The sequence below is a fragment of the Otolemur garnettii genome, unplaced genomic scaffold (assembly GCF_000181295.1).
Source record: "Otolemur garnettii isolate 467f Iridium unplaced genomic scaffold, OtoGar3 scaffold00006, whole genome shotgun sequence".
NCBI classification, from domain to species: Eukaryota; Metazoa; Chordata; class Mammalia; order Primates; family Galagidae; genus Otolemur; species Otolemur garnettii.
This window is the reverse complement of record NW_003852401.1, coordinates 8523326-8535343: the sequence shown is the minus strand read 5'-3', so window position 1 is coordinate 8535343 and position 12018 is coordinate 8523326. Positions and strand designations below refer to the sequence as shown.

Genomic DNA, 12018 nt, shown 5'->3' with positions numbered 1-12018 from the left:
TTTGTAAAGTCAGGTGGAATTTGGCTTGTGAAGGGGGGAGGCAGCCAGTGTTTTTCCCTCCAGTCAGACCAAGTGCTTCTGTGCCTGCCAATCTGAGGCTTTTCTCATTTCAGGGAAGGTGACATTATTTCTTGGCTAAAAACCTGGTTTAGTGTAACTCTGTGGGTAAAATACAACGTCAGAGCTCTCTCTCTGAATCTTGTCTACAATTAGACTTTTGGCAGGTCATTTAAAATCTTTCAGAACCTTCATTTTGTCAATTATAAATAGCCCACCTAAGGGCTATTTATTAATATTTTGTGAATATTCATTAATTTATATGTAAACATCTAGTTCTGTGGCTAGTATACGTTAGAATGAACATATAGCATTGCCATTTTCAAATCCAAAACTAAAGCAATCCATAGTTCCATGTGTTTCAAACAACTAGAAAACTCCTCAAAAAATGGTAGCTATGATCAGAATGGAAATACTAACTTGGCTTAGTGACTTTGGACTCTAATATATAGCATATAATGTACTCTCATTTCCTGAGTGTTTGACACTTTCTTAACATGGATGATTCTTGCTCAGATTTAGATAAACTATAAATTAAGTCCTATAGTTAAATTATAAATTATTGCATGGGTTTAACAGTTTCAGAGTGGAATCGTTAACTGTCTTGACTGCCTTACCCAAGAATAAAAATCTGTTCTCAGAAAACAAAAAGTTACCTCTTTATCTTATCACAATTAGAGTTTAAAAAAAATTATAAAATGTTATCTCTGGGAGACAGATTTGAATAGCTTTTTGGGAGTACTTTTTTGGATATACTGTTTTTCTTCTTTATATCTTCTAAGTGTTGTACATTTTTTACTCAGAGTATATGTTGTTTTCACAGTGAGGAAAATAGTAAACATTTTAATAAAAGTCACACTGAAGCCAGGCATACTGCTGTGTGCCGGTAGTCCTTGGGAGTCTGAGGTGAGAGGATCATTTGTGCCCAGGAGTTCAAGGCCAGCCTGGGCAACATAACCAAAATTTTGTCTTTAGTAATAAAAAAAAAAAGATTACATTGGAAAATAGATATTCACTTTTAACATTTTACTGTTCCTTTTAGGTAGTACATCAAATGTGCTATTTTCTACTCAAGATTCGTTTGAAGATGCAGTCTTTGGAGAAGTTACTAATCTCAAGAAGAATGGCGATAGAGGAGAAAAAAGAGAAAAGCGTTTTCCAGAGAGGAGTTGTAGTTTCAGTTCTGAAAGTCGAGCAGGAATGTTGCTTAAGAAGAGCAGTTTGGATTTGAATTCTAGTGAAATGGCTATCATGATGGGAGCAGATGCCAAGATTCTCACAGCAGCATTGACATGTCCTAAGACTTCTCCTCTTCATATCGCAAGAACCCATAGCTTTGAGAATGTTAGCTGTCATCTAGCTGATAGTAGAACTCGTGTGTTGGAAAGCACTTGGGATCCTGAGCGCAGATCATCATCTGTGCTAGAGATGCTTGAGGAAAGCCAGGAGCTTCTAGAGCCTGTGGTTGATGATGATGTAGCTCAAACTACAGCATCAGAGAATACACCTGATAGTCTACAAAGTGAGAGTAACAGTAATCAGCCAAGAGACTTGAAAATAGGATCCAGAGACCTCATGCATAAAAGAAGTAGTTTATATGGTATTGCTAAAGCTGTTGAGAGGGAAGATGTTGAAACTGGACTAGATCCTTTGTCTCTTTTAGCCACTGAATGTACTGGAGAAAAAACTCCTGATTCTGAGGATAAGGCGTTTTCTCCAGTTATTGCACGTAATCTGGCTGATGAAATTGAAAGCTATATGAACCTAAAAAGTCCCCTGGGTAGTAAATCTTCCAGTATGGAATTACACAGAGAGGGAAACAGAGATTCTGGCCCTACCACTGCAATTATTCACCCTTTAGAGAGGAGATCAAGTCTACCTTCAGAGCCTAGTCTACCAGCACAGGAGGATCCTGAAAGTGAAAAGACTTCCCCTGCCGGATCCAAGTCTAAAACTTTTACTGGGCGTTTCAAGCCACAAACTCCCTCTCGGACTCATAAAGAACGTTCAACTTCTTTGTCAGCACTAGTGCGTTCCTCACCACATGGCTCATTGGGTTCTGTAGTAAATTCTTTGTCAGGGCTAAAGCTGGATAATATACTATCAGGGCCCAAGATGGATGTCCTAAAATCTGGTATGAAACAAGCAGCAACAGTAGCCAGTAAGATGTGGGTAGCTGTGGCATCTGCCTATAGCTATTCAGATGAAGAGGTAAGAGAGTTTTGTGTGGTCTGATACTGGAATTCTTGTAGTATCTTTTTAAAAATACATGTATTATCATTATTAATTATTATTTTTTTTCTTTTCTTCCTTGAGTTATTCTCTTGCCCTTAGCCTCCCAAGTAGCTGGGACTTCAGGGGTCTGCCACAACGCCTGGCTTTTTTTGGTAGAGACGGAGTCTCCCTCTGGCTCACTCTGAGGCTCAGGATGGTCTTGAACCTCTGAGCTTAGGCAATCCACCCACCTTGGCCTCCCACAGCCTTAGGACTACAGGCGGAATTCACCATGGCCAGCCATAATTATTATTATTATTTTTAGAGACAGAGTCTCACTTTGTTGCCCTGGGTAGGGTGCTGTGGCATCACAGCTCACAGCAACCCCCAGCTCTTGGGCTTAGGTGATTCTTTTGCCTCAGCCTCCCAAGTAGCTGGGATTACAGGCATCTGCCATAATGCCTGGCTATTTTTTGTTGCAGTTTGGCCTGGGCTGGGTTTGAACCACACACCCTTGTTGTATGGGGCCAGTGCCCTGCTCACTGAGCCACAGGTCCCACCCTAAAAATATATGTATAATTATTTAGAGATTTCTGGTAACTTTTATTTTTATATTTTAAAACTTTATGGATATTTGGCTTCTTTCTTGAAGTAACTTGAACATGTATGTAAGAAAATTAATAATGTAGAAATAGAATATTAGGACCACTTCACTTTATAATTCCAGTGATCATTCTATACCAAAATATTAAGTTTATTTCTTTTACAGTTCAATGATGAGTGTTTTTTTTTTTGTTTTTTTGTTTGTTTGTTTTGAGACAGAGTCTCCCTATGTCACCCTGAGTAGAGTGCTGTAGCATCACAGCTTACAGCAACCTCAAACTCTTGGGCTTAAGTGATTCTCTTGCCTCAGCCTCCCAAGTAGCTGGAACTACAGGCACCCGCCACAATGCCCAGCTATTTTTTTGTTGAAGTGATTGTTGTTTGGCAGAGCCCCTTCTGGCTCTGGTGTATGTGGCTGGCGCCCTAGCTGCTAAGCTAAAGCTAGTGTTTTAAGGTGATAATTTCATAATATATTTGCACACCACTTTTACCCATGTTATCTCCTTAAGATACATAAAATCAATCTGCAGCTTAATCCACAGATTTCATACTACATTACAAAAATGTTTAAGTCTTAAAAAAAATTACAAATAGAGTTAATCATTAAATCTTTTTATGAAAATGGAAGTGAGGAAATTTTTATTTGTTTTACAAGAAAAACTAATTAAAATCTCACCTTGTATTCAAAGAATTAGACCATGTATAGAGAGTACTTTAGTAGAAAATACCTTTTATATTTGCTATTATTATTGCAATAGTATGTTCTAGGTAATATCACAAGTTACATAACTTTATATATGAATATATGTGCACACATATTTGTTTAATTTTCATAATAGTCTCATGAGGGTAGTACTACTGTTTTCCACATTTTATAGATAATTTACGTAGGTTTGACACAGTTGCTCACACCTGTAATCCTAGTATTCTGGGAGGCTGAGGTGGGTGGATTGCTTGAGCTCATGAGTTCAAAACCAGCATGAGCAGTGTGGCTGGCACCCTAGCTGCTAAGCTAAAGGCGCCAAGCCTAATATTAGTGTTTTAAGGTGATAATTTCATATTATATTTGCACACCACTTTTACCCATGTTATCTCCTTAATATACATAAAATCAATCTATTTTTAGAGACCCTATCTCTAAAAATAGCCAGGCTTTGTGATGGGTGCCTGTAGTCCCAGCTACTTGGGAGGCTAAGGTAGGAGAATCACTTAAGCCAAGTGTTTGAGGTTGCTTTGAGCTGTGATGCCACAGCACTCTACCATGGGCAACAAAGTAACTATTGCCCTGGGTAGAGTGCTGTGGTGTCACAGCTCACAGCAACTTCCAACTCTTGGCCTTAAGCAATTCTCTTAATCCACAGATTTCATACTACATTAGCTGGGACTACAAGCGCCTGCCACAATGCCTGGCTATTTTTTGGTTGTAGTTGTCACTGTTGTTTGGCAGGCTCAGGCTGGATTTGAACCCTCCAGCTCTGTTGCATGTGGCTGGTGCCCAAGAGAAAAAAAAAATAATTTATGAGATTCAGAGATTAGTTTCTCAAGATTACTAGTGAGTGGTAGAAGTAGGATCGGAAGTCAAGGAGACTGGTTCTAGAGCTCATGCTCTTACCTTAGAAGTTATGTCTTAAGAGGAAATGTCAAAGAGCAATATATTAAAGGAAGCTGTCTGGAAAAAGCAAAAGAGGTGATACGTAAGTTGTGGTTTGAAGGATAAATGTGAAATTTTAAATTAGTGAAAGCAGTAAAGTGGCCAGAAGAGTATATCTGAGAGAATAATGTGGAAAAACGTGGAAGTTTAAAACATCATGCATTCTCAAATTGTTAATGGTTTAAGTAGGAATTAGAGTCATGGGAAAAGAATTGGACAAATAACACTTACCATTTGAAGGAAAACTCTATTCTATAGGGAAAATACTAATTGAATTAAAAGTACAGTGTTGAGTATTATATAAAACAAACTATATTTTATATTTAAACAATTTACAAGGTCAGTCAACTAACGGCAAACAAAATAGCTTCCACTGTCTCTTAACCTGGCATTATGATTAAAAAAACAACATCAACAGGGTGAATGCTTTTATTTTTGAAATTTTAAGTTTAAAATGTTAAAAATAATTCATACAGAGTTATTAGGACTTAGACTGTATGACACTGTAAATTCCAAGTAGTTGTGCATCTTGTCTTTGCTGTAGCTCTGACGCTAGTAGCAGTGCGTGGCATAACCAAATAAATGTTTGCAAGTGATGGAATGAGCAAGTCTATAAAATGTTTATAACTTTTATCCAGAATTTAAGGAAATAATTAGGTATATATACAAAAGTAGCTCAAAGGAATTCAGCAATGAAGCTTATGATTTAAAGGCATTTTGAATGTTTAAGCAATAGAGAATTTGCTAAATACATAATAGTATATCATAATAGTTTATAGGGATTTAAATAACATAGAGGAAAGTTTAATGACATAAAAATATATGAGAATTATCAAAATGTTTTCTATCTCCAGGGGTGTCCAACTTGTGGCTGTGGGCCACATTGCTGATTTTGTGAGAACATTTTTTGCTTATCTGTGGTGGTGGATACCACAAAAAGTATGCATGGACCTTTTTTTGCTAATCAGCTTTCATCAGTGTCTATGTAATATGTGGCCCAAGACAACTCTTATTCTTGTGATGTGCTGCAGAGAAAAAAAGGTTGGACACCCCTGAATTCTAAACTAAAGTTTTGGCAGTCACTTAATAGTAGTTAAGGACAACAGTGTTTGGAACATCAATCATATCTTACACCTCTAATGACAATCCCATTCCTAGCTGAAATTCTCACAACAATCTTATTTGAAAAGACTCATTTAAAAATAACTAAAAGTAGGCTTAGCACCTATAGCTGAAGCAGCTGAAGCGCCAGCCACATACACCGGAGCTGGCGGGTTTGAATCTAGCCTGGGGCTGCCGGAAAACAATGACAACTACAACCAAAAAATGGCTGGGCATTGTGACAGGCGCCTGTAGTCCCAGCAACTTGGCAGGCTGAGGCAGGAGAATCACTTAAGCCCAGGAGTTGGAGGTTACTGTATGATGTCACAGCACTCTACCCAGGGTGATAGCTTTAGACTGTCTCAAAAAAAAAAAAACAAACCCAAAAAACTAAAAGTTAGGCCAGGCGTGGTGGCTCACACCTGTAATCCTAGCACTCTGGGAGGCTGATGCGAATGGATTGTCTAAGCTCATGAGTTCGAGACCAGCCTGAGCCAGAGCGAGGCCTCATCTCTAAAAATAGCCTGTAGTCCCAGCTACTAGGGAGGCAAAGGCAAGAGAATCGTTTGAGCCCCAGAGTTTGAGGTTGCTGTGAGCTGTGACAGTACAGCACTCTACGGAGGGCAACAACATGAGACTCTGTCTCTAAATAAATAAATAATATAAAAAATAACTAGAAGTTAGAGAATTAATTTCTGTAAGTTTATACACCTATTTAATATGCGTCTGGCTCAAAGCCCCTACTCTACTTGTACTGGGATTCCTGATTCCATTGGAAGCAGTGTGAGTCCTTTATTTTATAATGGATTTACCATAATAGACAAATAGAGTTCCTTTATTTTATATATTGAATATTGAGAGATACCTAGGGATACACCTGGAGTACAATATAACCTTTCTTAAAGTATTATAGGTTATGGCTTGAATGTCTTATGAGTATGGAAGGGAAGTTCCAAAGAAGAATGACAAGATTTTTTTTTTTTTTTTTTGAGGCAGAGTTTCACTTTGTCACCTTGGGTAGAGTGCTATGGCGTCATAGCTCACAGCAACCTCAAATTCTTGGGCTCACGCGATTCTCTTGCCTTAGCATTTCAAGTAGCTGGGTGTCAGCCACAATGCCGGGCTATTTTTACAGGTGGGGTCTCGCTCTGGCTCTGTTTGGTCTGGAACCTATGAGCTCAGAGCAATCCACCCCCCGTTGGCCTCCCAGAGTGCTAGGATTATAGGTGTGAGCCACTGCGCCTGGCTGATTTGATGATTTTGAAAAATTGGGGAGGGATACTGGTTTAAGAGTTTAATTTTGAGAAGGAGATACCTTCCCCATTGGAGAAGGTATTACTTATGTATGTGGGATTTTATTTTTAATTAAAGGAGGAACCTAATAGAGATTACAGCTTCCCAGCTGGCCTAGAAGACCATATGTTGGGGGAGACTGTATCACCTAATGCAAGTATATCAGGCGTGGTCCCCAGTGAACTTACCCAGAGCAACACAAGTCTTGGCAGTACCAACAGCAGTGGTGATGTGGGAAAACTGCATTATTCAACAGGTATGGGAGAGAATTATCCTTTCTTTATTTAATCTTTGCTTGTTTTAATTTAGATACCCTCTATAAGCTTCATTTGTTGAGATGATCTGACAGATTTTTAATAATAGCCATACCTTACTATCTACTCAGATTTTGTATGAGTACTATAAGTTCTTTAGTCCTCTATTAGCTTATTTTTAGTTGTCTATATTTGTGGAATATATTATGGGTTCTTAAACTAATGTGTAAGTTTAGAACCATCTGGGGACTTCATATCTATGCACACATACAGTTTTATATTGAACCATTTGAAAAAAGAAATTGCAGACTTCATGCTACTTCCCCCCTAAATACTTTGGCATGCATTTCCAAAGCATAAAGACATTCCTACATAAGATGTTATGATGCCCAAGCCTTAGGCTCAAACTTCTGAAACTGAATTTATGGATGGGGCCTTGGGAATGTGTGTTTTTAACCAGCTCTCTGGGTGAATCAGATGTATAGTAGAGTTGGAGAATTACTGGATGGTATCATTGAAATCTCTTCTCTGTTACTTTCCAAAATTGAGTTCTGTTCTTTTTCCGTGACTTTTTATTATGAAAAGTTTCCTGAAAAGTTGAAGGAATCGCATAATGAACAATTATATATTCTCCACTTGTATTTAATTATTGTTAATTTTATATCTGTGTACACATATAGTTTTATTAAGAACCATTTGAAAAAAGAAATTGCAGACTGCATGATAACTCCCCCCCAAATATTTTAGCATGCATTCCCAAAGAATAAGGACATTTCCTATAAGATCTTGTGATGCTTGTTCCGCTCTAGGTGAAGTTCCACTTCCAAGAGGCATGAAAGGGCAAGACTTTGAGAAATCTGAGCATGGTTCTTCTCAAAATACCAGCATGTCTAGCATCTATCAGAATTGTGCAATGGAGGTAAAAGTTCTGTATTCTGCCCTTGATAGGGTGGCTGTAAACATATTTTTAATTGCAGAATGGTATTTAACAGGATTTTCATGGACAGAATAATAAGTCATTTTGTTGAATTTGTTTGGTGTCTTACGTAAGACAACTTGTAGTTACCTGCAAAGTATTGTAATAGATCTGTTGATTCTAATGTGATCAATAGAATAGTAAAATCTTAAGCTTACCTCAAGACTTTGGCCTGTTAAGGTTAATTTTTACTGTAGGGGTTCTCCATGTCTACATTTTTCCTATTCTTAGGTTTTGATGTCAAGTTGTTCGCAGTGTAGAGCTTGTGGAGCTTTAGTTTATGATGAAGAAATAATGGCTGGATGGACGGCAGATGATTCAAATTTGAATACAACCTGTCCATTCTGTAAAAGCAACTTCTTGCCTCTTCTCAATATAGAATTTAAAGACTTGAGAGGCTCTGCAAGGTTAGTATTATAAAAGCTCTCTCAAGAGGTAAGTGCCCCCAACAAAGACATGACTCCTGGGGGAAGAGTGAAATATTAATGGTATGCTCCAGGCCTGCCTTTCCTTTCTATCCCTAAACTTTAGACTTTGAGTAAAAAATACTATTAGTGTGGGAGACTACTTTTCCATTTTATTTAAAGTAGAATTATTAGTAGTAATTCTTGGGAATCAAACTTTATTTAAGCCTTTTGTCTCTGTGACCTTAATTATATATTCTAGAAGAAAAAAGGACAAAAAAAGACTTCAACTTTGTTGCTGCTTTCACTTTTCATCAGTGCTCTAGACAGTGAACTAGCCAAATTCTAGGCAATAGAAAAGGGACTAGCTAGTCTATAATCAGACATTAAGTAATGGTGTTTATATGCTGACTTAAGTGATTATGCTTACTCTCCTGTTTATTTTATGGAACAAAGGAACTTTATATTACTGTCTGCCTTTAGCTACTTTTTCTTCTTAAATCTTAAAAAGGTGTTTTCTTTCTATTTTATCTTAGCTTCAGGCATGGAGCTAAGTCAAATCATACTGTTTAATTACTGATACTGTCACTACTGGTCTGTGCTGGGCGCAGTGGCTCACACCTGTAATCCTAGCACTCTGGGAGACTGAGGCAGGTGGATTGCCTGAGCTCACAGGTTTGAGACCAGCCTGAGCCAGAGCGAGACCCCATCTCTAAAAACAGCTGGGTGCTGTGGTGGGCACCTGTAGTCCTAGTTACTTAGAAGACTGAGGCAAGAGGATTGCTTGAGCCCAAGAGTTTGAGGTTGCTGCGAGCTGTGACACATGGCACTCTTCTGAGGGTGATCAAGTGAGACTCTGTCTCAAAAATAAATAAATAGAATAAAATACTGTGATTGCTATAGTTCTTTTTTTTTTAACTTGAGAAATTAATAAAGTATTTTGCTTCCCTTCTTCTTTCTTAAAAACTGAAAGGATCTTATATTGACTACCCCAGACCTTTGATTTGAAAAGGTTAGGAGAACAGAAGAGAAAAAGGGGAAAAGGAAGAGAGAGAGAGAGAATGAATGTGTGTGTGTTTGAAATAGGTAACACTTTCCTTATGGATTATATTCTTCATTATTGACTGCTTTATATAAAGCAATTCCAAATATGATGAAATTTAGAAAACTCAAGAATTTTTAAAGGGCTTTTTTTTTCACTATTCCATATTTAGCTTTTTCCTGAAACCAAGTACCTCTGGTGACAGTTTACAAAGTGGAAGCATTCCATTGGCAAGTGAATCCTTGGAGCACAAACCTGTATCCAGTTTAGAAGAACCTGACTTGATCAACTTTATGGATGTCCCCAAACATAACCAGACGATAACTGAGGAAATCAGCTGTACAGTTGAGCCAAGGTATCATCGGGTAGAGTGCTCTCTTTATAATAAAGTGTGTACCCTTGTAAAAATTCCATCCTAACTCTTGTAGACATAAGTTGTGGCATTTAAGATCTTTAATCTTAACTTTTTACTATCACATAGTGTTTAAATATCTATGGATGATTCTGATGACAAACCATTTTGAATTAAGTTTAATGTTTGATAGTGGTCTTTTATAAAATGGACTTCTCAACAGTAAAAAATAGTTCACCTTTAATACAGTCACTACTAATTTCCAGAGGATAGTGTCTTTACTGGAAGTGCATACTTTCCTCTTGAATACTGTTTGAATCAAACATTTCTTGAGAGTCTATTGTATGCTAAGCATTAAAAATTAAAAAGTAAATAAGATTTGGTGAACCATGGCATAGAGATCACATACTTATCAGTGACTTCACAGTACTTATTTGTAGGCAGCATGCTTCTAGATAATTTTGTTTAATAAAGATGAAATAATGTATGTATAAAGGAACTGAATGGGCACTTTGTCTTTTAAAAATAATCTGTTATCTATGAAATATCCTATTCCCACCTCTCATCAGAGCCATTCACTCCATCCTGTTCTTCTGATGACCAGTTCTACAAATATGCTTAAACAAAATTTAATTTTTAATAGGCAGTACTGAGTCTTAGGTATGCTTAGTAGGTCCAAGATTCATTGTAGTAAACACTGTACCACTATAGGTTTAGTTTTTTTAACACAAAAAATCTGTTCTCCCTTTTTTCAAAGTGATGAAATAAAGAAAGCCAGTGGAGATGTCCAAACTATGAAAATTTCATCTGTGCCTAATAGTCTGTCAAAGCGAAATGTATCTTTGACTAGAAGTCACAGTGTTGGAGGCCCCTTGCAAAATATTGACTTTATCCAGCGACCATTTCGTGGCATTTCAACAGTTAGTCTTCCAAACAGTCTGCAGGAAGTTGTGGTATGTAATGATACAGTAACTATACTGTGTATGGATGTAAATGTGTGTTAGAACATTATAGAATTCTTCTATAGTAGACTTACTTTAATAACATGAAAAATAATAAATTTAAAAAATAAAATTTTCTGTAAACAAACTAAGAACTCTAAAAGTTAATCTTTTTTTTTTTTTTTATATCCCCCTGGGTAGAGAGCCATGGCATCACTGCTCACAGCAACCTCCAACTCCTGGGCTCAAACGAGTCTCCTACCTCTGCCTCCCAAGTAGCTGGGACCACAGGCACCCTCCATAACGCCCAGCTATTTTTTGGTTGCAGCCATGATTGTTGTTTGGTAGGCCCAGGCTGGATTCGAACCCGCCACCTTAGGTGTATGTGGCTGGCGCCTTAGCCACTTGAGCCACAGGCGTTGAGCCAAGTTAATCTTTCTGTTAGGGAGAATTTCAAATATGTGCAGAAAAACCCAGAAAACTATAATAAGTCCCTTGACCCTTCATTTAGCTTCAGTAATTTCTACTTTATGGCCATTCTTTTATATATACCCCCATTCATTTCCCTTTTTCTACATTATTTTGAAGCAAATTTCAACATCATATATTCTATTTGTACATATTTCAGTATGTATCCCTAAATGATGAGGATTTGAAATATATATAATCACAATGCCATTATCATACAAAAATATTAAGTTATTCAGTCTGTTCAAATTTATGATTGTCTCAAAAATGTCAAATTCATGTTTTTGTTATAGTTTGAGGAGTCAAGATCAAATAAAGTTTATTCATTACAAGAGGGCTGGGCACCATGGCCCATGCCTGTAATCCCAGCACTCTGAGAGGCCGAGGCAGGCAGATAGATCACCTGAGCTCATAAATCAAGACCCACTTGGGCTAGAATGAGACCTCCTCTCTTTAAAAAAAAAAAAAAAAAATAGCTGAAGGCAGCGCCTATGGCTCAAAGGAATAGGGTGCTGGCCCCATAGGCTGGAGGTGGCGGGTTCAAACCCAGCCCTGGCCTAAAACTGCAAAAAAAAAAAAAAAAAAAAAAATAGCTGAGCATTGTGGCAGGTGCCTGTAATCCCAGCTACATGGGAGGCTGAGGCAAGAAAAATCACTTGAGC

The 12018-nt window shown here is 37.6% G+C and overlaps 1 protein-coding gene across 2 annotated transcripts in view; it reads left to right on the top strand.

Moving 5' to 3' along the window:
- The window catches only part of DENND4C (DENN domain containing 4C), a 76625-nt gene that overhangs the window by 45682 nt on the left and 18925 nt on the right, over positions 1–12018 (top strand). For both annotated transcript variants that reach the window (XM_023508169.1, XM_023508170.1), the window contains 6 exons: positions 1100–2268; positions 6998–7175; positions 7983–8092; positions 8381–8556; positions 9768–9950; positions 10705–10900. In XM_023508169.1, coding sequence (XP_023363937.1) covers positions 1100–2268; positions 6998–7175; positions 7983–8092; positions 8381–8556; positions 9768–9950; positions 10705–10900 — 2012 coding nt within the window. The remainder of the gene's footprint in view (positions 1–1099; positions 2269–6997; positions 7176–7982; positions 8093–8380; positions 8557–9767; positions 9951–10704; positions 10901–12018) is intronic.